The sequence below is a fragment of the Notothenia rossii genome, assembly GCF_949606895.1.
Source record: "Notothenia rossii genome assembly, chromosome: 9".
NCBI lineage: Eukaryota > Metazoa > Chordata > Actinopteri > Perciformes > Nototheniidae > Notothenia > Notothenia rossii.
In genome coordinates, this window is record NC_136907.1 from 11,992,567 (window position 1) to 12,018,085 (window position 25,519).

The 25,519-nt window shown below is 40.4% G+C and overlaps 2 protein-coding genes across 15 annotated transcripts in view; both read right to left on the reverse strand.

The window, feature by feature from the left end:
• fryb (furry homolog b) overlaps positions 1 to 19,736 on the reverse strand; it is a gene marked incomplete at its 3' end in the record, with an annotated part of 62,900 nt that extends 43,164 nt beyond the window's left edge. For 3 of the 13 annotated variants that reach the window (XM_079648740.1, XM_079648733.1, XM_079648739.1), the window contains exons 1-2: positions 5,866 to 6,225; positions 290 to 483 (exon numbers count right to left, since the gene is read on the reverse strand). In XM_079648740.1, coding sequence (XP_079504866.1) covers positions 290 to 483; positions 5,866 to 5,938 — 267 coding nt within the window. In that variant the 5' untranslated portion in view covers positions 5,939 to 6,225. Of the gene's footprint in view, positions 1 to 289; positions 484 to 2,063; positions 3,053 to 5,865; positions 6,227 to 11,565; positions 12,728 to 19,600 lie in introns of those variants that run through there. The other 10 variants (XM_079648741.1, XM_079648734.1, XM_079648729.1 and 7 more) reach the window with 10 other exon arrangements.
• A 709-nt stretch (positions 19,737 to 20,445) lies between these two features.
• Positions 20,446 to 25,519, reverse strand: part of rxfp2a (relaxin family peptide receptor 2a) — a 54,043-nt gene continuing 48,969 nt past the window's right edge. For both annotated transcript variants that reach the window (XM_079649067.1, XM_079649068.1), the window contains exons 19-20: positions 23,640 to 23,858; positions 20,446 to 22,790 (exon numbers count right to left, since the gene is read on the reverse strand). In XM_079649067.1, the coding sequence (XP_079505193.1) occupies positions 22,525 to 22,790; positions 23,640 to 23,858 (485 nt within the window). In that variant the 3' untranslated portion in view covers positions 20,446 to 22,524. The remainder of the gene's footprint in view (positions 22,791 to 23,639; positions 23,859 to 25,519) is intronic.

The window sequence follows — 25,519 nt, forward strand, 5'->3', positions numbered from 1 at the left end:
CATTGTCTGAATTGGTTTAATATATCTCCAGAGTCCAACTGTTAATAATGAAGACATCTTGAAGCTTTGTTGGTGTTCCATTTTCAGATAAATGTAAATGCAATCATCGGCTGAGTGCTTAAAACAGGCCCAGAACCAATGTCATTACTTAGCATCAGACTAGGTTCTCCAGGCACTAATCTTGTTCTGTTCCTTTTATGAAACATACAGTATCAGGTGTTCAACCCTAAGTGCTATAAACATAAAGGGGGAAACTTCTTCAAAAAAGGTGAGATGCGGAGTCACCCACCAGGGGTTCGGCCATGATGATGCGGATCTTGCGTTCGGAGAGCAAGGTGAAGTTGGCGAACAAGCTTTTCAGGACGAATTCGCCCGGCTTACTCTCAGGGTCCACATTGACGGGCGCCATGACGACAGGACCCTTCCTCTCGCCTAAGGTTCCACTGACTGGCGGGATGGGGGGCTTCAGTCCCACTGGGGAGGCTGGGGAGAGTCAGGACAGATCAGTTAGTCCAAGATACTCAAGGAAGGCTTATATTTTCACCCCTATTAGTAATATCGGGTTTATTTATTTTTTTGGGTCATATTCATGAACAGCTACCATGATTTGAAAGATGCATGTTAGCCTCTGTTTGATTATATTTTGACAAATGTGCACACTTAGTATGCTAAACCTTCCATTTACAGTTCCCTTTTGCAATGTAACCATAGATAAACAGACAACTATATCAGGAGTTGTTTTAATAATGAAAAATCTTTAAAACGGGATAATTGTCAGGCAATTTCTGCATTATGAGGTATTTCCTATATATGATCTTTAAGTAGATATTAATGTTTATTAAATAGGAAGATTTTGTAGATAATATCCTCAGAAAGTATGATAGATATTAAGCAGTGAGGCTTCATACAGCATTGCACAGCTCAAACACAGGCCCTCATGCACTCTTTCGAGCCGCTTTTCTTAATAAACTCCATCTTTGATGAACAAACAGAATGTGTCCACGTCAGAACACATCCATCATTGCTTTCTGTACACTTCAAACTTCTCAGCCATGACTCATTTATGTTGGGTGTTTGTCAAAGTTAGACAGGGTACACTTGGCAGACAGGCTGGCACGCACACACACACACACACACACACACACACACACACACACACACACACACACACACACACACACACACACACACACACACACACACACACACACACACACACACACACACACACACACACACACACACACACACACACACACACACACACACACACACACACACACACACACACACACACACACACACACACACACACACACACACACACCCCATGTTTATATTCCTCCCTTCTGATTAGATCATTAGGGAGACTGGGCACCATTCTATCTTACGTTATGTTATGATTAACACACAGAGAAAGATAGACAGGGAGTGGTTGGCGTCTGCAAGGGGTTTACGTGAGAGACAAACGACAGAGGACAGACGGATGTAAGGAGGGAGAGGGCATTTCCTGTCATGCGTGTCTATGAATATCAACAAACCCTTAAAAATAGAACAAACTCATCATTGTAAGAAATGGCATCTGTTTCGAAACACGATACGAGTTTAAGAACATCGTGCATCTATTATGAACTGTTACTACTAAGAGAGAATCATAAGTCAACCAATAGAACTCGGGATAAAACTGAAACAAACATAACGTCTGCAACCTTAGCCAACCACGAGACATGACTCAAACAAATCTGCATGTTCGGTTCTCTGAACATGCCGAGAAGAACCAGGTGTGTAAACACTTCTTTACACACAGCGAAAAACAAAGCAATAATTCACCAGAGCAATTCCCAGAAGGGGCTAATGTGTGAGAGGTAACAACTTTGTCAGGTCTAGCCGACCTTTCATGAACACTTGACCCGACCTCACTTGAAAGGTGAGACGTAAACACTAATTCCCGGACAGGCCCCTAGACCCCCAGACATCATAGACTGCAACTTGTTTGTGGGAAAGCCGACCATTGAAATGAGGTAAACATGCGTGCACATGAACATGGAGCCCTGCACGCTTACCTAGGCCCTTGATGAAGCTGATGACACTAGCCCTGCTCCATCTAGTTGGCACTTCCATGGTGGAGACAGACAAGGACACAGTGGGTCGTGGTGGGTGAAATAGACACAAACAGTGGGATGGAGGAGGGCTGGTATACTGGGAGAGGGTTGAGGAGGGATGGCTGAGAAGTCTACAAGGTGTTAAAAAACAGCTCCCATGATGACAAATAAAAGGTAATTCCTTGTGAAGAGATTAGCAGCAATGAATGAGTTTTTCTTTATTATCCAACTATTCCCTTATGCAAGTACAGACATCAGAATAATGTCTGGCTCTGGCACTAGGCAGGTTTAACCAAAGCTAAAAGTGTGAAGCTCCATCCTTCAGGAAATGATTGCCAGGTAAAGCGAAAAATGTGCACCTGGGGTCATAAAGAAAAACCTCATGACAGCTGTATTCCACATTAAATCCAAATGAAAATACGCTGAATCCACAGACCGGAAGAGCCATAGCCAGGTTAAAACTGCCCGAGTGAAGACGTCCTGAAGCCTGCGAGTGTTGCAATCACAGAGGGAGAGTTGGTGTCCGCTCAAAATAGCAGGAGAGACAACCAACAAGTTCCGTGGTGACTCGTGAGTGAACTCTACCAACAGGGATCGAGAAATGTTCCAGCGTACTGCTCCAGCAGAGTCCTGGGTGGATCCGAGGCTGCGCAGGGCCCCATGCTTCAGAGCTACATGAGCCTGCAGACCAACTATCAATTTCTACTTTAGCTTCTGCTCCAATTCCAGCTTGCCATCACTCTAATGTACAACAGCTCCCCTGACCTTGGAATCCTCGCATTGGGAAGTTGCATTGGAATAAAGTGCTTCTTTGAGAGTGGCTTTTTCCGGCTGTCTTATAGTTGTCAGTAGCAGTTAAGTAAAGTCTGCTCCTTGTGGAGATCTGACCAGAAGAGTTGGGTTGGAATTTCAACACTGCCCCGAGAGAGAGGCGAGGGGAGGAGGGAGGCGCTATATATAGACCACTGGAGGTCACTCTCTTACATACCCACCACTCCCACTGACCCCTACTCATACACAAGTGCACGCACATACAAACGCAGACACACTCACAGAGAAACACACATTTATATATACACATGTAGGTTATTTTTTACAAGGCAGACAGTGACCAATCAGGAAAACTAAGTAATGTCATTAAACTACAAAGCACATGGCGCTGATCTAATTCAGTGTAAAATACGGGGTTGACTCAAAGATAAACTGGTAAGGCTTCTCTGTGAGATACATTTAAGATGTGATAATGTGTGTGTGTGGAAATGTCTGTGTTTGTGGGAAAGCGTACATGCATGTGTGGTTTATCCGCGGTGGTGGGGAGAAGAAATGAGAGTTGGAAGACGTCACAGCGTCCTTTAAAGCTGTCGATATATAGCACACTAGAGCACTTCCAAAGGACGTCGTACACATTTCCCTGACTCTGCATTTTATGAGATGAGTCAGCAGAAACTATACAAGTCTACCTAGGTTTAATTACATTTTATATCCTAAAAGGTTTTTTAAGAGACTGAGATGCCGAAAAGAAAGAAGCAGAGTTAGTCAAAGGAGACCGGGAGAATTACAGCGATTCAATCGATTCATCATTTGACTGAAATGTTGTCAGTTTTTAACCATTTTAATGATAATTGTCCTTCATAAAACAAAACATTTCCCGCTTTCAGCTTCTTAAATTTGGCAGTTTAATGCTTTTCTTACAATAAAAGTACATTTAAGTTTTAGAAAACATTAATCATGATTGGATCGTTATTACATGCAGGCAACCAATCACAAGCTTTTGTTAACTTGGGGCCGTAAGCTTTGCAAGTTGTTCTGGCTTGCAAACATATAAATCAATCCTGCTCAGCTTGTACAGTGTGTTGGAAGTGCCTTAGTAGAGTGGATTGCAATGAGTCACAAAATCACAGACAATTACCACAAACATACATCGACTGCCCTCGACAAGACCTAGCAGAAACAAACCTGTATGTTTTCAGAGGAGGCAGATGGTGAACTCTCATTGCGTGCGATTTTATATTCTTGTCTTTTTCATTGAGTTATTGTTGATCTTTCAGTACGTAAATTATGACAGCTTAAAAAAAAAAAAAAAAAATCTGTAAGCTAAAATGACAGGGATATTCACATTTTCAATTCAAGAGTTTGACACATCTAAAAATACAAGTGTTGTGTACTGTAGGTGTTTCTCAAAAATATAATACAATTCAAAATATAGGCCTTCTAAACTCATGGATGTAACAAACTCAGACTTAGCTGGCAGGTTACAATACTGTGTTTCCATTTTGATAGTGGGGTGACCCTTTTGTTTACATGTAGATTTAAGATTGATACCAGGTAGTTATGGAAACTGTCATATCTGAACAAGCTTGTTTTAAGCATATGATTATTTAAGTACGGCTGGCTTGAAATGGAACAAGTTCAATTTGATGAAGTCAGCTATTTATCTATTGGTTTCACTCAATAAATAAATGATGCCTGAAACACAACCTAACTTGGAATTATCAGGCTTGCCTTTCTAGCTTACTGACTGCATTCATCGTCATGACCTTGGAGCAGACTACGCAACTAAATGTGTTCCTTTGGCTGATAGGAGGTGGAGCCTAGATGAGATAACACATTCACCATCTCATCGTGGTCCCTCTGATTTAGTTGTTTTATTACATTAGATCAATTGCTGAGGGGGGAACCATCAACACTACCCCAGCAATTCCTCTGTTAGCTTTACACAAACATAAACCCCTGCTGACAGTAACCTTCAGCAGAAACCTAATATATGAACTCCACACGGCAGCGCTGCATTCAACCAAAATGTTTTTATGGTGTCTGATGAAAGGGACACACATGCACAACACAAAGACCTTTTAGCAACAGCCCACATGTATAAACGTTCTTATAACTCTTAAACTACCAGCAGAGAAGTGCCCACACATATATGTATACACGCACACAATGAAAGCTAACACAAGCAGAGTTCAGTCAACATATGAAAATCAGAACAACAAGAGCTGGCTGATCTCTGCATCCTCTATGTCAGCAAGAAAAACATTGATGTTACAGTAAAGGCAAACTACAGGCTGCAAGGTGAGGACTGCATTAGATTCCAAGAGGTAAAATAAGACAGCAGTGCTTTCTGCTTTACTGTAAGCCCAGAGCTGAAAGTGGGGGAGAGTACAGTATGTCCAGTCGACAGTCTGCGATGATGCTGCAGGACTTCCATCCAACACTTCCTCACAGTGACGAACACGAGCTTCACCTTATTAAAGCTTAAGATATTTAGGTTTCATGGACTGTCAACAGCACATATTCTTTGGTTGCTATTATGATAACATACGTAAACGTGATCAGTACATTTGTTAGGAAACATTAAGTGCTGGACGCAAATATAATAACAGTAACTCAATGGCTGACTTTTGCTGGGTGAATTGCTTTTTCATATAGAAAACTGCTGATGAGCCAGGTTTACATCCAAATAAACCCTGGAGCAATTCTGTCTCTCTCTCTCTCTCTCTCTCTCTCTCTCTCTCTCTCTCTCTCAAACGCTTGTCTTCCATTATTCCATTACATAACATTGCCAAGTATTGACAGTGTGGATCATTCTGTATGCAGCCTGTTTTTCAGTCTCATCCACTCGTAAAACACACACACACCAACACAACAAAATAAGCGTAGCTGGTACACTGCAGGAACTACTGATGACACGTCAGTCTCTTACGAGAGCAGACCGCCTCACGCATAACAACAACAACAACTGTGATGTGTTAGCTGTACTCACTCCCTCCTAAGGACTTGAGCAGAGACTTGATGCTGATGTCAAAGAACCCTGAATCCTGCTGGCTGGTCGCCATGGCTGCAGAGGCTATGTCGCCACGGTGACAGACAGCAGAGGGAGGACAGGACGGCAGGATGAGGCGTTGCGGTCAGAGCAAGTGAGAGAAAGGGGATTGCGCTCCGAGAGAGAAACACTGGGAGAGGAGAGAGGGATGCGGGTGGGCAGTCAGCGATGCGGATGTTGCGGCTGTCTGCTGCTGCGTGTGTGTGTGTGTGTGTGTGTGTTTGTTTGTGTGTGTCAGTGCGTGTGTGAAAAAGAGAGCGGCAGTCAGCCTCGCCTGTGCTCTGTGTTGCTATCTTGCTGGCTAACACCCCCCCATCCCCTTGCTGTTTTGCTCTTTCAGGACAGTGATACACAGATGTTGGTAGACGCAAGCAGCCAATCCTCTTAGAGGAAAGGCAGAGTGTGCGTGAGAGAGAGAGACAGAGAAGGGGAGAGATAGATAAAGAGCGAAAGAGAGAGAGAGAGGGGGAGAGAGAGATAAAGAGCGAGAGAGAGAGAGAGAGAGAGATAAAGAGCGAGAGAGAGAAAGAGAGAGAGAGAGAGAGAGAGAGAGAGAGAGAGAGAGAGAGAGAGAGAGAGAGAGAGAGAAGTAGGATGGAAAAACATAGATAGTACGGGGGGTGTCAGAAAAAGGAGGAATGATGGGAAGGAGGTAGGGACAATGACAGAGGGAGGAGGGATACTGGAGTAATTAAGATGGAAGAGAGAAAAAGGCAAGATTGCAATGTTTCCTGATGACTGTTGTCCAGTTCTGTTTCGTAACAAGGTTTGACTGAGCATGCTGCAAGCCAGCCTTGACCAATCAGAGCAGAGAGAAACATTGACAGGCAGTCAGCATCATTGAACAGCCAGGAATGATAACTGGTTAATGGTATCACTGCCTTAGATGTGTCCACATACACAAACATTCTGTTCTAACAAGGTTAAAGTATGAAGTTTGTACTACGCTTAGATTCTGTTGAAAACTACTATTCATACAATGATGATGAAATACTGTATGTACCACGTTCCCACTGCATAGTAAGTGGATTTTGTGTACGCAAGAAATTAAAGTATGAGGTTTGAGCTCACTGGACATAACCTAACCCATAAAATGCATTGTTTCTCTTTAAACGCGATGGCGTTTGCCAGACAATTAACATAATCGGTTGAATCATCATTTATGACAATTGAAGGCGACTGACGTTCGGAACGGTTTAGAGAAAAAACCTATCTATGATATGTAATTTGGAAAAAATATTTAACAACATACAATTCATCTAAAGAGTAAGTGTAGGGGAATTCTCATCTTTATACCATTTAAACTTGTTTAGTTAGGCACTGCATATAACATGAAGTTGAACATGCAGCTGTTTTCCCTCCCAATTCAAGTTTTTACAAAATTCTGATATTGATATTTGATATTTGGAATTAAAAAAAATCTGATTTATAAGTTGAGCAGCAACAAATCGATTGTTTTACACCAACAGCAGAAATAGATGGCTATGTGTAAGGTGGTAAAATGACAGCAGTGACATACTATATGGTGGTTCTGCAATGAAATGGCAATTAAATTATTGTTTTGAATTATGTTAAGATTGCATGAAGTAGCTCTTGCAGATTAGCCTAGCCCTAGGGAATAAAATGGATGCCAAAAGTCAAATACTGAAGTAAAATATTTGACTAGCTTGAGAGATTTATTTGAGTTTAAGAATCTAGCTCTTTCATATAAAAAAATGTCAGTGTTTAACCACTCATGTTTATCTCCTCCTTTGTGAACACCAGTATGGTTTGGTTAATTCTTGGCAAATCATTTAGTGTCTGACTATTAAACAATCGTGAAAAATAAATGGTTTCCCTCTCCTCAAACACTCATATATTCCCTTGGCTGTCCTTTACGCTCGTCTGTCCAGAAGAAAGGTATGATGGCCATCATGGCAATGATTCTATGGTTGGGTGACTAATAAGAGTGGAAGTGCAAGTGGATAATTAGGGTCATCATGTAATTCCCTCGATGAACTGCGGAAGTGCCACAGGACATGAAAACGGGTGAGGGAGGGAGAACAGAGGCAGGGGGAGAGTAAATGAGAGTTGGGTGGGGAGTGGAAAGCGCATAAGATAAAGTATCATGTAAAGCTGCAGCTCACAGGAGAGCAACCAAGCACAGGATGGCCTGGTTCACATTAACAGACAATTACAGTCTAATCTCAAAGGAAGAGAACTATAGCAGAGAACCACAGCGGGTCTATTCCTGTCGGCAGCTCCTGCTTACTACACCTATCGCAGAAAAGTCAACCAAATCGGATTTTTCAAATGCTCTCTTACTGTAACTTCAAGTTTTCTGTGTATACCCCCCACTTACTGGTACACCAAGCAGCTGAACTCCATCATGGTTACTAAATGAAATTTGACCGAGGTCGGCACTTTATTATTCCAAACTCCTGCAACCTCATCTCTTCTTACTCAAGAGAAAGTACTGTGAAAAATGTCAAGGAATACTGTTTGTTGACCCTATTTCTCACATATCTCATGAGGTTCAAAGTTACATCTACCTGCTGAGGGATTATGGGAGGTTTATGGGCAAACTAAACATGACGCAGATAGTTTCTGTTTAAGTGTGAAAGCTGCAGAGGAGGCCGGATAAACAGCTTTTGCTAGATTAAATATCAATTTAGAGAGAAATAGAACCGAGAGAGGTGTGAGTGCAAAGTGTTTTTTGTTGTGCAACTCATGTCCAAGATATGAACATCTATTCAAATGCATGCCCTTCAATAAGAATGGGGATATGTTTGCCATAAAGCAACACACTTTTATTCAGCTTAACATACAAATATTATGGACATGACACACACACACACACACACACACACACACACACACACACACACACACACACACACACACACACACACACACACACACACACACACACACACACACACACACACACACACACACACACACACACACACACACACACACACACACACACACACACACACACACACACACACACACACACACACACACACACACACACACACACACACACACACACACACACACACACACACACACACACACACACACCCCCCCTTATGGAGGTCCTTAGATTCCTCACATTCTGAGCAGGGGCCTGGGCATGCCAGCTGTTGGAATGTGACTCCTCCACACACACACAGCACACACACAGACATACACGCACACAAACGATGTATACAGTATATCCATACATGCACACGTCAAAGACACAGATTGAATAATTCAAGCAAAAATGATGGGCTTTTAAACAGATCAATAGACAAAGCTGTTTACTCACACAAAAGGCAATACATCATATCTGGCTTTTTTATGGAATCTCTAAACCCTGGCTATTAGGAGTACCTATATAGCCAATAACGGGTTTTTTCCCGATCAGAGTCCAATTTATATTGGCCACCTGTCATATGTGGCGATTAAAAGTAGATTGTATTCAAATAATCCATTTCCATTATCTTTGCTCATAACAGAGAAGCTTATCTTCGAACAATAGAAAGGATGTCTTTCCAGGAGAACATCTTTAATTATAACACACACACACACACACACACACACACACACACACACACACACACACACACACACACACACACACACACACACACACACACACACACACACACACACACACACACACACACACACACACACACACACACACACACACACACACACACACACACACACACACACACACACACACACACACACACACACACACACACACACTTTAAGGGTCGCAGTTCACACAGTGGTGTCTCCTTGACACAGCTGGGGTTGATCAAATAAATAACTATTTTGAGAGAATGTGTGTGTGTGTGTGTGTGTGTGTGTGTGTGTGTGTGTGTGTTTGTGTGTGTGTGTGTGTCAGTAGTTTTCATGCCAGGCATACCTGTCCCCCCAACATCAAAGCCTCAGTCATGCGCATTATCACAGCATAGAATTCCCATAATATTCAATTTCATGGCATTTTTCGTGTCGACAACTTTACCTTTATGGTCTACTACGAGCTCATTTTTTTAAAAGGAGTTCATTATTCTTGAAAGACATGTTTGTGCAGGTAGTATTGTGTTACACACGCCTGACTTCAGATTTCTCCTTTTCCTGTACGACCACTTTTCTCTATTCTTTTGAAGTTCAGGCAAATTCTACAGAAAAATGTATAGTCACATAAGAAATGACTCAAAACCTGTCGGGTCTACACTTAGGCCATTATCTTGAAATGTAGTTCATCCGGCCTTTTTTCTTTCATTTCATTCTTTCTTTCCAACATTTTCCTTTAAGTGTTACAGGTTAATTCTAAAGACAAAGTGGAACTCTTAAGTCATTCCTTACTACTCTTTCTCTCACTTTCATCGATGGTAACATTGGTAGGAATAAAATAAATGTCTGACACTTGCAACTGTACCTTTTCATCACACTGGATAATAGCATTAGCTCTGTAAATATATGTGAGCATGTAGTTCAAGTGTGACGCCTCTTTTTGATTTTGAACTGCATGGCTTTGACTTTCCATTAATAGACAGGGACAAGGGATCTGTTTGTCCGTTAAGGGATACGCTCATGCTATTGTGATTTCTACGGTTAGACAAGGAGGGAGGGCAAGCCCACAGATAAAGAGATAATATTCCAGCTAAAAGGTTACAAGTTAAGCAAGATAGGCCATCATTCCCAACTGTTATAACATGTCAGGAAACTGTCTCAACTTATTTTAAAACACAAGCCTGCTTATGCCATTCAATGGTATTACCTTAAATGCTGAGTTTGCCTATTATTCAATCTTTATTTCAGACTCAAGGTCCATATCACATACAAAAAGACAAGACACACATCAATAAATAAGATCAAAATGTAAACACAAAATAGATAACAACATCAAATCAGTCCAATCACAGCTAGCCACACATGCTCACTGTCTGTATAGGCTATTGCGCCAATGTCTCCAAATCATGGAAGAGAACCGAGTAGAACTCTTCACAGGGTTAATTAAAATCGAGATAATGCCTCGTAAAATATTCTAAATAAAGTCATTTCAAATCCATTATTCTTCCATTAAATGTAACGGTTGCTATTATACTTTGACTGACTACTTAAGGTCTTGATTCTCCCACAGTCGGAAGTGTTTGGACATGAATTTTCAAGATGGTAAGATGAGAAAGATTGAGTGGTTTTTGCCAAAAAAGAATGCTGCACGTAAATCTTCTACATGAGCAAATCTTTACCACCCATTCTGTAGAACAAGGATTAGAGGGGTAATCTTATGATGTTTTTTCAAAACACAGAAGGTATCACTTTTCAAAAGGTGTACAGAAACCACAACAAAGACACCTGTCAAGTCAAGTGCTTAACCACAGCAAAGAAGGACGCTATGGTGAGACAGAGGGATTCTGAGCAGGTAGGGACAGAGCTCAAACCTTTTCAGATCCCAGTTTGGTTAAAAATCTGCCCTCATTCCAGTTGGGACAATTGAGGATCATTATTTCGCCTGGATATTCAAGCAGTCTTTCCAACAAACAAGGATTATGTATGACACATTTTTTAAAACCTCTATCTCTTCCCTGGTTTAACTCTTGTCAAGTTTACTCTTTAAAACAAAAAGGTTGAACGTGTGTCTGCACCTACCTCCACAGATCCTTGTCCTCTTTTTGTACCTAGACTGGACCTTAGTAAACCTCCCAATGAAGTCACTGGCGTCATACATGTCCAATGACAGAGAGGCAAACCGCTCCATAACTACCCCATCCTGGCCTTGGTTCTGGTGGTTCAGATCCTGGTCCTGCCCTTGGCTCAGAGAGTGGCCATTGCAGTGGTCTGAGGTGATGCTTTCAGCTCCAAGGCTGTTAGTGCTTCCTACATCTTCTAGAGACATGTCTCCACGAGTCCCAAGAGTCTGTCCTACTCCTGGACTAGCAGTCTATTATCAAAACTGTCCTTCAGCAGTACATGATGGTTCTACAGTAGTGTCAGCATGAACAATCACAAAAAAACATTGAAAGCATTGTTCCAGAAAATCTAAAATGGAAAAAAGATTTAAACAGACTGTTCAGGCAGTCCTAAAATCCCTGTTGTATTTGTCTTCATCTCTAGTTTGTCCACATGTTGGTTTCCAATTTCTTCTCACAAGGATCCTTCTCTTTATGTTGAGTTCATTCAATCCAGAGACAGTGAGCTCATTGCTTTGTTGTTTCAGATCCACAGCTCTCCTGAGAGTTCAGGTTCCCCCCTTGAGAGTTTCACTCTCTTGCTTAAAATAAGATAAAAACTATCTCAGGTTCTTCTTTTGTTTGAGACGTAATTTCATCTTCTGTGTAATGTTCAGCCGTCTTCTCCTTACGGGCATTGTTTTTGCTCTCACCTGCTCTGTGTTTCTTACTGTCTCTGTCTTTCTCACTGCTCTGAGTCTCTGTGGCACAGCTGTGTTTCTCCGCTCTCAGGTAGTGAGCAAGGGAGGGATCCAATTCCAAGAACGCAGCTTGATTGGGTGGTTTGGTAACTTTGGGTGGTTCTCTTATCCCTTCTCCATCTTCTTTCTACTTGTTTTCTTTCTGGTGGGGGGTTTTCCAACTACTTCCCTTATGTCACTACAGACTGTTGGGCAACGAGAAGTATTCTTTCTTGCTCACCTGTGTCCATCTTATTGTTGCATTGTTTCCCTCTCACATTATAGTTAAGATGTTTAGAATGATAGGCTTGATTCAGACAGTCCACACATGGCATGTGGGAGTGAGTTATAGTCCCTGCACTCACTGGTTGAGGCTGTTTAGCCAGTTACAGTAAGCACAATGTGTTAATGGTGTAGGATTACTGAGAGTAGACACACCCCTTTACAGAAGGGGGAAACAAAGACAAACAGGAAGAATCCACAACCCAGGGACAGTCAGTGTTTTGTAAAAGTCTTGATTAGCAGATGTTTTTCAAAGATACATTTAAGTTTGAATTGAAGAGAGGTTTAAAGTGTTTCAACATATTTAAATACTTACTAAGGAGCTAGTTTACAAAGTAAGTCAAATGGCAAAAGAAAAAACTCCTTGAAGGGACAAGGAATTCAAAAAGGCCTCGTAACCCATAGTACCTCCATGGTGCACTGCTTATCTAAAAAATCTAATCTTACAGGACGTACAGTGTGCTGTTTTGGTTGAGCCCTAAATGCATGCTGTCCTGTAATGCTGGCAAATCTTCCCTCTCGAGGCTAAACATAGATTCACTCACTCAACAGTTAAATGTGGAAACAGTGTATTTCAACATCTTCCATATAATGTTTTTCTAAATAAAGTCAATAAAAGCCATTTTCCACACGGGACAGACATTAACGGTTAAGGTTCTCTAACAATTGTCAATCACACTTTTGTTAATCCCAGCTCTCCTTTTCTGTAGGTAGGGGAGTTAGTCTCTCTCAGGAGATTTCTACCCTGAGGTGTCTTCCTACTGTTTATTCCACTATTGTCATGACATCAGCTCCAGAGTGCCTCACCCAGAGAGCACTCGTGTAGCTGTGAAAACATCAAAAGTTCATATCCTTTTTCAGGTTATTTGAAAAGACCGCAACACAAGTTTGAGTAGCTTTAATATAATGAATAACATTGCATTGAGCATATGTTCTGCACCAAAAGATATAACCACACAACATCAGCCTTGAAAAATGAATGTGTCTTTTTCCTAAAATGAGTAAATAAATAAAAAGGAATTTTCACTTTCTTCTTGCTAAAAAGTAATCTATCACACTAGCAATGTTTTAACGCACACGTGACTTCATAATAACGGCAGATATTTCCCTCACTTTATTATAGAAAGAAAAACATTTAAGTTAGGTGTTTAAGCTGACATTTTAAAACAGTTTGCCACAGTTTCTACATCAACCATCTGGCACGGAAACAGTTAAGGGTGGCGAACAAGCTCGGTGCCAAAATCAGTTAAAGGGGCGTGCCATCCCCTAGGGGAGGACAGCAGCCAAGTATGAGGACAGACACACTCACACAAACAGGAGATTGTTTTTGTCCTTTCAATAACCGACAACTCTGGCCAAGCAATCACGGCAAACATACCCAATCATCTTCAGGAATGAGCCTATCATTTTCCACCACATGTGTTTTAATCATTTTGTCTACTACCGTACATTAATATACAATATTCTTATGGAAAACATTACATAATAATACATGATAATAGAATACACTGGGGTTCACTGACAAGTTACTCAAGTTTGTTGCTCCCGTGCTTCAACTGATTAGTCTGTTGTGTTTAGACTCAGCAGTTCAAATGCTGACGATCCCACTCTTAATAGAGACAGGATAATCCCATATATTCTTCCCTTTTCACTTTTTTTCATATTAACTCTGATTTAAATATATTTCCTAATCTGTATAAAAACACAGGAGATCTGATAAATCACCTCAGACAAGTGCATGTCATCATAATTCCAAGAACACACAAATAATCATCCCTGGAGATACATTTTCCTAACAGATAAATCAATGATAATCATCAGTTTCTACTTTTTTATTGTCTTAACTCATTTCTGGGGAGTTGAGCAAGCAGATGTTGCACTTAGATCAGCCCAAATATAAATTATGAGCTAAGCTATCCCCTTCCGCCCACTGTGCATAGTACAGACTTGCTTTGGTTGACTGGGACAACCAAACACACCCAAACACACACACACACACAAACCACAGGCTGAAAAAACACCATCTTAATAACTATGATTCCCCGCCGCCCCAAATAGCGGCCCTTCAGTCATGCATGTCTTTCTCATTGTACTTTATTCAAATGTTCACTTTTCCTGTCATCCCATCAGTCGTGTATCATAGCTGATGGTCTCCTTGTTATGTCTTTTTCTGGTGTCCCATCAAACAAAAAGATGTCCCTACTAACGGGGGTACAGAGCTAGAACTACAAGACGTGTGATGTGACAAGTGGTGCCAAGCAGCCACACATACATTATATGCTGAAATATAAAACTATTTCCTCTCCCACGCACAATGTTCTAGGTCAAAAGGAAGCCGCAAGGAATGTGCCATAAACACTTTTTGGAGCTTATTATTAACATTAACAATCTTTCCCTTTTTACTTCCTTGTCTTTAATTGAGTTCATTGCTTTACTTGTAATCTGGTTGTGTATTAAATCATCCGTAAAGCTATTTGAAAAGTTACTAACCTTGTGTTTACAATTTGGGTGATTTAACTACTTGAAAGTTTACAATTGCATTAATTTGTGTTTTTTTGAAAAAGATGCTGCCAACAAACACCACACCTTTCTCATTATATTCCTTAACTCAGAAGCAACATCCCTTTAACTATTTCCTTTTTCACTTTTTGAGACCTCTGTTGAAATGGGGAATCCTTAGATTTCTCCCGTCACTCAAATATGCTGTCATGTAACAGTTGGCCAGATTGTCCTGGGCGCTAAGCAACCTGTCTTACAAGAGAATTTAGGACATAAACAACCTACATTTTGGATTATGCATTTTAGCAAAACTCCATGTCAGGGATTCATCAGCATGATAATCATATAATGAATCATAGGAATGCTTCACCACAAGAAACAATCAATCTGTTTAACAAACAATGCAGCTTTGTATCACAAACATTATTGTTGTGCTGACGATTGCAGCATAAGATTTATTCTGTGCACTAAATACATGTTTTGAGTATTGTCAACACCATAACAGATAAATACTCTTAAGTGGGACATCCTAGTGGCTCTATTTGTTAAGGCACATACCCGCTAACATTGTTTTATTTAACATCCTGTAATTATATACTATTATTGGTGCCTAAGACAATAGAAATGATTGAACTTCCACTGAGATTTGGTCGACCTTCGTGCATTGCATACATTTAACTGCTTATAGACGCGGTTACTGAGACACTATATGTTTATTTTGTATGCATGCTTATGATGGCACTACTGGGCTGACAAATGCACTCGAAGTGAAAGTAATAATTCTACTTTCCTTTCAGTTATCTCTACAGTGATTTGACATGTTTGCAGGTCTACAGATGTCATCTAAAGCTGTATTAGCGTTATAGGCAGGTACCGGGGGATGCAGTAGCCTGATTATGAGGCTTTATGCCATTTCATTTTGACTTCACTTGAATGATTGTGGAAACAACGGTCCGTCACCTCGTAGCATCAAGCAATACGAATATATAATCAACACTGAAATTGACAGAAAATCACACATAGCATGAAAGTAGGAATTTATCAGGTTTCAATATTTTCAACACAAATGCTATCATTAATTGAGTTATCCGGTCACAGCTGTAGCAACAGCGAAAACAGCCAGATGTCCTTCACGTGTGTCCTTCTCCTCATTGTCAAGCCTGCACAGCAACTTCACAATGCTGCCCCCTTGAGCACATTGGAGAAATAATAATCCTGCTTATGCAATTAGTCACATTTCTGATTAAGGAGGGCAGGTTTGAAGACCCTTTAAAACCACCAATAGATACCATGTTTGTTTCTTTTCAGACCTACAGTTCCTTTGTAAGAAACGCTCATGCTTTTCTTTGGCTTCCCCTGAACAAAGACGGTTTAAACTCTCTCTTCACTGAAATACATAAGTTAGAAAAAAAATGCATACAAATGACAGAGTGAATTGTTTTAGCCCTGAATTAAGAGATAAAGTAAAAACCTGTCAATTTTGTGGGAAGTGAAGATATACAAGGTTAGGTTCTTTATTTTCAAACTAACATCGCTACAGAGTAATTATGTCGTTGAAAATCTTAGGTCACAGGTTTCTCCGACAATGCAACACAATAATACAGATAAGCAGACAATATTAAAGCAATATTAAAATATACTATATAAAAGTTATACAAAAAGAATAATTCATTCATTCATGCGCAAATATTAGCCTTGCATGTTCACATACAGTATATACACTTGTGCTCTCTCTCTCTCTCTCTCTCTCTCTCTCTCTCTCTCTCTCTCTCTCTCTCTCTCTCTCTCTCTCTCTCTCTCTCTCTCTCTCTCTCTCTCTCTCTCTCTCTCTCTCTCTCTCTCTCTCTCTCTCTCTCTCTCTCTCTCTCTCTCTCTCTCTCTCTCTCTCTCTCTCTCTCTCTCCTCTCTCTCTCTCTCTCGAGCTGTGTTATGTAACACTATCTCTGGCATCTCCAATGCATCAGCAAACTGCTCCTTTAAAACAACAGCAGTAAAACAACTTACCTTTACTAATGATCTAAAGTCGTACCTCAAACACAGAAAGCACTCAAGTCAAATTCATTCATTCTCATCCAATCTTCTAGAAAATCATATCAACACAGGGCTCAAAATGGCTTATCAGATCATTTAAAGTAAGAGTGTTCTGCTACTCTTAATCAGGAGAAGAGCTCACCCTTAAAACATGCACTAATCTCAACAGCAACTTGAGGCCGAGTCAGACAGGGAGTGTGACGGTAAGGAATGTGATTGTGTACCAATGTGTCTGTATTTGTGTGGACTTGTGTGTGCCTGGCAGAAACACCAGGTTATGTAAGCAAGTGGGAGTGAGGTGCCGGGAGGTATCTATGGAAACGATGACAGTGAGAAAGACACATAATTCACCAGCTGACTGAGTTTACACGTCGGGAGCAGTTTCTGAAAATCAGTTCAGCAAATTGACCGATCAGTGGCCTGCACAGGTCAGCAAAAGAGCTAAAATAGGGCACTGTGTCACTGGGTAAAAATGAAACCATGGAATATATGATAACAGAGTGGAGACTGTTATCCACCCCAACTCAATTTAGTGTTGTGAGAGAAAATAAATCTTCGCACTTAGAACTTTAAAAACATGGAACGAGCTTGCAGAAGATGTTGTGAAGGTTCTTTCTCTATCCTTCTAAATAAAAAAAATCAGATTTGTGAATTTATTTTAAACAAGTGTATTGAGGTTATTTTTTGTTATACTGTTGTTTTGTCTGAGAATGACTAGTGTGGAGGCTTTATATCCTGTACCTAAACATTTTTAAATGATTGATCTTAAACTGTGACACACCATGTTAATCAATTGTAACCACAGCGTCACTGCAACATTATGATGCTGTCATACCTAATGGTAACCATATAACTTTTTTTTTTAAAACATATAACTTGTTTTTTTAAAACTCATAGCATAGCCGTAACACTCATACTGTGTACAGATACATCTCTGTCAAAAAATCCCGTGTGAAAAATCTTAGAAACAAGATATAATTGTTTTAATTGAGTATCGGAAGTTTTAACCTGATTTAGAAACTGTAAATGAATACCTTCTGTGTGGTATATCAATTATATTGATCGGTGGCCTAGTGGCATAATACAACTCTTCATCCCTAAATGTAATGACCTGAAATATTAGCCAACTTTATCTAAGTCAGTAGAATTTTTTTTTGACATTCTTGCCACACGTTGCTACACTGAAATCTTGCTGTAGCTATTCCTTCTACCTTAAATATATACATTTTTTAAATGTTATTACATTCATTACATTAATCTTTTATCTCTCCCTTATCTTTAGGATGAGTAAAAAATATGCCACTGAAGGGGTGACGTATTCTCTAACACGGAGAGAGATGTTTTTTTTAATTGTGGACAAACATAATAGTAGTAGTAGGGGAAACCTCACACACCAGAGAGCAGTGACATGACATGCTGTCTGTGTGTTACTCTAGTCCAGACACAGAACAATGGAGCAAACTGGGTCGCCGTTGCCAACTGGCTGTGCCAAACAGCTGGAGAGGGAGATCATTGGAGAAAAAGGGGAGGGAGGATGGGGACTAATCAGGAATTGGTTTAAAATAAGACCCCACAGAGAGCATGCTCGGGAGGAAAACTAAGCCTTATCATTAAGATTCCTACAATTCACCTTCAGAGCAAAATGGGCATGATTTCATTTTGTATCATTACATTTTGCCAGCAGACACTTATAAATGGTGGTGCTGTCTGCTGTCTGACATTGTATGAGTGCATGTAAATAATACATGCTGCAACACTGGCTTTCTCTCACAAAATATTCAACTGACTCCTGAGCATCCCAGCCGCAGCATAATAAAGTGCAAAGCTACTCAGGCGGGATGATCCACGCCAATGGACCATAACTCATTTACATTTCACAATTTCAAGGCTGTGTCTCATCCAAAATCCGTAAATATACGTTCATATTCACTAAAAGGAAACACGTCACATTAGGTCCCCAGGCTCAGTCATGGCATCAGACAATCATGTGTTGGGTTATGTTACACTACGAGCTTTTATATATCGTATTTATACCCCAAAAATGTAGCAACTACTAATGAGGGATTGATTGGTATATCATTATTGTAAGCTAACTAGCTAGTAGCTAACAGGCAGCTGTAGCATTAATGTCTTTCACCGCCATCACGAAGTGTGTATTTACAACCACCGTCTGTTGCTCAGTTAATCTACCCCATTCATCAACGCGGCATTGTTCGTATGGTGAATGCTAAACAAAACAACCTGGAAGGGTTCTGGTCAGCCAAGACCTATTTTAAATCTAGTAGTCGACCATTATAACCAGCTATGTCTGTAGCTAACTCGATAGCTTACGAGCTAGTCCAAGCCCCTGTGGTAGTTGTATCGATGTTGAGTCAAGACGTTGCCTGGTTGTCTTTGTGGTACACAGCACCAATAAACACCACCAGACACAGCACTAATGTGACATTCAAAACGGAACCTTACCTTTTATGCGTCGATTTCGGCGACTACAGGATCATTTCCTGGCGCGAATTATTTGTTTATGTGATTTAGTGGCTTGTTTTCATCAATCCGTCTCGTCTCTCTCCTCCGGGAGTCGTGCCGCCCCGGCTGACAGCACTACTGCTCAGGATGACAGGGCCCCGCCCTTAGCAACCAATGGGGTGCCAAGGTTCTGGAAACAGAGGCAAGGTGTGTTCTCTATTGGTTGGCGGCTGTGTCCATCATCTTGTCGCTAAGGCTGCAACTTGGTCCAAGGGCAGGACACCTGCCACGGAAGGATGCTGGGCTACGTAGGTGTGGTTAATTCAAGTGAAGAAAGGGCTGTGGGAAAAAAAGAAAATATACATGGGGTAGCATCTAACATTTGCAAATAAGCCTAAAATGCACACACCCAAACCAGCACTTGAGATGAGCATTTAAAAAAAAAAAAAATTTCCACACTGTAATATTGCATACTGTAAATCTCTTTTTTCTAAATCATTGGCTTGTATACAACATATTTAATCAACTAACAGCTCTGACAAGGATTTGGTAGCTTGTGGCATAGCAAGTGTTGAGACCAATTGTTTCAATTATACTACTCTCACAGACAGTAGATTTCCATTTGTTTTTTTTTACCTTTAATGTTTCAGCTTTTACAAAAAACGAATGAAGAGGGTCAATGCTTCAGTGCTTCAGCTCTCTATTGGTACATGTAAGCTTTAACATTTTTGAATCGAATCACTCAGCACATTTTCCTTTGAATGTGTTTGTATAGCTTGTTTTTCTCAGTAAATAGCTTGAGGCTCACATTAAAAGTTAACGCTGTTGAATATACTTGAAGTGTCTTCTGTTTTGCTTTTTTATTATATCAGTGCAGTCTCTCCGCGAGAACCAATAAACAAATCGTTCACAAACCTGCCTCCAACAAATACATATGAACTGGAAATGATGATTTTTAAGAAAGCTGAATAATCCTAGTGAAATAATAATAGTATTAGAGCCTGACATCCCCCCCCAAAATGTATCAATCTAGTTGAGATATGATTATTTTGGTATGCCAACAATCAGGTTAACACATAGCCACTCAGGGAATGAACATTGACAAAGTCATGGGTGAATTATCTCATGGCTGAGCACGTATAACTCCATATATAAAAGCAGCCTGCTGTAGAGACCTTGTGCTCTGTGTCTCTTTTGCAAAAGCTGATTAAAGACTCAGGAGAACAACTTTTTGGATCGTTTGTTGCACACTTATATACAATATACAGAACATACACTGAGAACTCTACTGTACAAAATATATATGCACAGCATGACAGGAAATGATACTCCTTATTTGGGTTCCACTCCTTGGCATATAACTCTACAAATAAGTATAACTCTCTTATTTGAGAGTTATACACTCTTTTTATCTGAATTGTTGATGGTTGTCAAAACAACTGTTAAAAGGCAGCAACAACAAAAGGCATATCATATAACATATCAGTATAACAAAGTATAAATAAGCACAGAGGCAACCAATCTAAATGAAACAGATCAAATCCCTCCTATGGGCATGCTTTAACCAAACGTTTAATCTAGTCCAGGTCAGGGTTAGGGTTATTCAGGACGTCTGAACAATAAAGGTTTGATTTCATTGTTTCAAGCATATTGGTTTTGCTTCATTATTAGTCAGAACAAATACTGTACATGCAGTAAAAAAAATGGCATTCAACAATAAACAATTAAGGAAACATTCATATAACACACACATTGACATTGAAACATACGTACATGTGTCGGGAACAGGAAGCTGCTACACAAAGCTGATGCGAATCATTCAGTGATTGTCGATGGTTTAATCCCTTTCTCTCCCATTGACTGGGTTCTCTCGTATTTAAAGTGCATAAAGTTAATAAAAATCTCAATGACAATTTCATTTTCCAATTCAAGTGGAAAAGTCCAGTTGAAGTTGTCTTTCCCATGCCATTCACTACAAACCTGTAGCAAATTAGTGATAATTTAATATTGTTTAAAAAATATGATCAGATATATCATGTTGTGAGTCAACAATTATCATTATTTGTGTAATTGAATGTTTCATTTTCTGGTTTATTTTATGAATTACATTTAATTTGTTGCATTAATTTTAAAATGTTGCATGAACACAAAACAAGCCAAAGGCAACCGCTGGTGTGCAAAAAACTGATTTAGTTTATGCAATCCAAGACCAGTCAAAGAAAAGTCCAATCCAATCATTTCTGTTTTTTGTTGCGATAGAAACCATTTATCCATGAAAACATTTCTTGGTCAGTGTCTTATAAGCATCGGTGACTCAATAAGCTGCATCCCTAAGTCAGCTCGGAGAAAATGGTGTCTTTCTCCCAGCCTTCTCTTCGGCTCTACCTCCATAATCTGATCAGGGATGAGTGTAAAATCTGATTTGTTCACTAACAGTAATATACATAAAGCACTTTTCTTGTGAGACTTAAGACACTTAAAGTCCATTGTGCCTGCCTCGGGGCGGCAGCACTACATGCTGGTATTTATTCTTTCAGCCATTTTTATCTCCACTTTGCGGTATCCTTACTTGGAACAACATATTATGTAGGTGCCACATAAGCAGGCAAGCATGGGTGCCAATCAGCTGAAGTTGTACAGAGGTGCAATAAAACATTGAAAGGTTGCTGGTTTAATCCCGGGCTGTGTGCCCACATGTGGAAGGGACTTTGAGCAACATGTACACCCTTTTAACAAAAAGGTTGAAATGTTAGCATTTTTTAAATAAATCCGACCCGAATGAGACAGATCAGTGATTGTTAATCCTGCTCCAGTTCCTGCCAGTCTCATTAAAACGGTGCTATTGTCATACAGGAGCATAAAGATAAGCAGCAAGTGGCCCTTGACCAGTAATTTACAAAGTGCCGTGACAGATTCTGCTTCCCTCAGGCGTAGCGGGGATCTGCGCCCGTCAGAGACACCTGCTGGAGGTAGGGGGGTGGCTGGTAGCAAGGAGGCCGCCCGGACTCCATGTAGATTGTGGAGGAAGTTAGGCTTTTGCGGTCTTTTTTCAAGATGTGTCTCCTCTGCCAACGACAGAGTAAGACTTCCACCTGCTCTCTGAAGAAGCTGGTGGTCAGGGTGTACAGGATGGGGTTCAGAGCACTGTTGATGGGGAGGATGAGGATGACTACCCAGCTGGAGATGGTGCCTGAAAGAGAACAGGAGCACAGTTTTGTTTTAATTCAGAATCAGAAATCTTCATTAATCCTGGGGCGAAATTAAACAAAAAAACTGTTGGTCTATTTTAGATTTATAAAAGAGACAGTACATAACACTAAACATTTTAAAATGTAAATTACAATATATGCAGTGGTGTATTCATATTAATAATAATAATGCTTAATGGGTAATACACGTGTAAAGGTTAAACACATTAAAAGACTGATGTGTAGCATGGTTATCTTCTGATTTGTACTGTAAGTGGTTAAAGGCCAAAGATTCATGAGGGAAGTCTTAAAACAGGTTTAAATATCCTAAATGGTTTAAAGGTCAAAGATGGGTACAGGTAACAGTAAAATAGGGGAAAATGTGTTGTCTGGGGATGCAAATTGATTGAAAGAGAAAGATGAAAGGAATATAAAAAGGTTAGAAAACGGTCAAAAGAACTATAATTTCACGGGAAGACTAGGGGTGGAGGAATGTGAGAATTTGGTTAGGGATATTTTCAAATATCTGGAACAAACTCTCAGAAACCTGCAGGTCCGCTGCAACTCTAACTACTTTTAAATCCAGGCTGAAGACTTTCCTTTTGCCGCTACTTTTAATTGAACTATTCACATCTTACACTGCACTGTAACCTTTATTAATGTACCTGTGTTATTCATGTTTTATTATCTTTGGTTTTTGATGTTTCTAATGTGTTTTATGCTCTTAATGTCTTTCATTTTTGTAAAGCACTTTGAATTGCCTTGTGCTGAAAAGTGCTATATAAATAAACTTGCCTTGCCTTATAATAAGGAAATGTAAACGTAATCTTAAACACTGTTCATTTTCTTACCAGGCATCTCCACATCCAGTAGTGAGAAGACTTTGATCATAAAAATGGGGATCCAGCAGAGGGCATCAGAGAACACTATGAAGAAAAATCTGTTGGCCACCGCCACGTCTCTGTGCAGTCTGCTCCTCAAGTCTGTGGCATTGACTCCGGTTTTATAGATGGAGCAGAACATGCTGGAGTAAGAGAAGGCGATCACCAGGAAGGCCACCAGGTTTAGACCTAAACACAAGCACATGCTATTCACGCACATGAACAGAGGACGAAAACATACTCAGACATTTTACTTAAGTAGAACCGATATATCAATGTAAAAACAAAAATCTCTCCGCATTCAATATAGTTTGTTAGGAAATGAAATTCAAACAATTCAATGTATTGTAAATGCGTAAAAGGTTTCTTTGTTAAATGTAAAATCTTACTATGTTAAAGAACTCGTAACCACGGTTGTCAAATAAATGCAGTGTAGTAAATAGTACATTAATCTCTGAAATGAAGAGAAGAAGAAATATAAAAAGTGAAATACTGAAGTAAAAGAAGTACCTCAAATAAGTCCTTACAGTAGGTATAGGTTTGAGTAAATCTAAATGATTTCCCTACAGCACAAATATGAAAACATAGGTTTACAGGTGCATTAAATATAGAAGTTAAAGCAATTTGCACTTGAATGTATGCATTTGTACACAGAGAAGTGTCATGATCCTGGTGTTGTGTCACAATGTTGGTTTTGTCTGTATTGTGGTGGGTTTTATGTTGCTGTTCTGTTCTCCCTGTCTCTTGCCTTCCTTCCTGTGTTTTTTCTCCTGTGTCTGATTGTGTTCACCTGTTGCCCTTGTGTTTCTGCCTCCCTTACCCAGCTGTGTCTTGTCCTGTGATTACCCCTAGTCTTGTCTTCCCGTGTGCCTTGTCGGTTCACTAGCCTCATCCCAATACCCCTCCTCGACTCCTCTCTTCCCCTCCTCCAGGACTTGACCCGGAAATTGATCAAGACACACCATGTTGAAGGACGTCCCAATAGCTGAAATGCACACGGAGGAGTCGAGGAGGGATGCAGGAGGAGACGAAAGGGAGGATACACGCGAGCAGACTACGCAGAAGTGTTTTCACTACTCGCGTATAAAAGCCCCGCCCCCACCTTCACAGCTGGTCGATTTCAACAGAGGAAAACCGACAACTGGAAGATGAGTGGAAAAGCGTCACATAAATGTATAAGTGCTCACAGCTCCGTGGGAATTATTATGTGCAATTCATTTCTAAAAGGCTTTCACATTACTATAATTATATTTGTATTTAAAAGTAGGCAACATTTTACACCAAAACGGAACACAAAAGCAGGACCAGCATCATACTTTGAAGTCCTTGACTAACAAGAGAAAGATTCATTCATTTAAATAAATATTTAACAACAAATGGGCCGGTTCTAAAGGGTTATTCAGTTAAGCCCGATGAGAGGGGATACAGGAGCTGTGCACATGTCATCATTAACAGACGTCGTCTACAAGTGACGTTTGAGTGAACGAGGACGTCCCAATTAATACCTCAGGACTCCTCCTCGGCCCTTTCTCATTTCTCTAACTCCACTCCTCGACTCCCCTCCTCGACCCCTATCCTCGAGACTTAGTCCCGCCCACAGGAGATGCTAGCGGAGGAGCCGAGGAGGGGAGCCGAGGGGAAGCAGCAGGTGGTTAGAGAAATGAGAACTTCTCTCCTCTGAGCGGTCATTTTAAAGAGACGCCCAGTAATGATGACAGGAGGCACAGCAGCCTGATGGACAGATGTGTTCATGACCACTTATATTTACTTTGAATTCATTCACAGTGCGGTATAATGAGACAATGGCCACACACACACACACACACACACACACACACACACACACACAC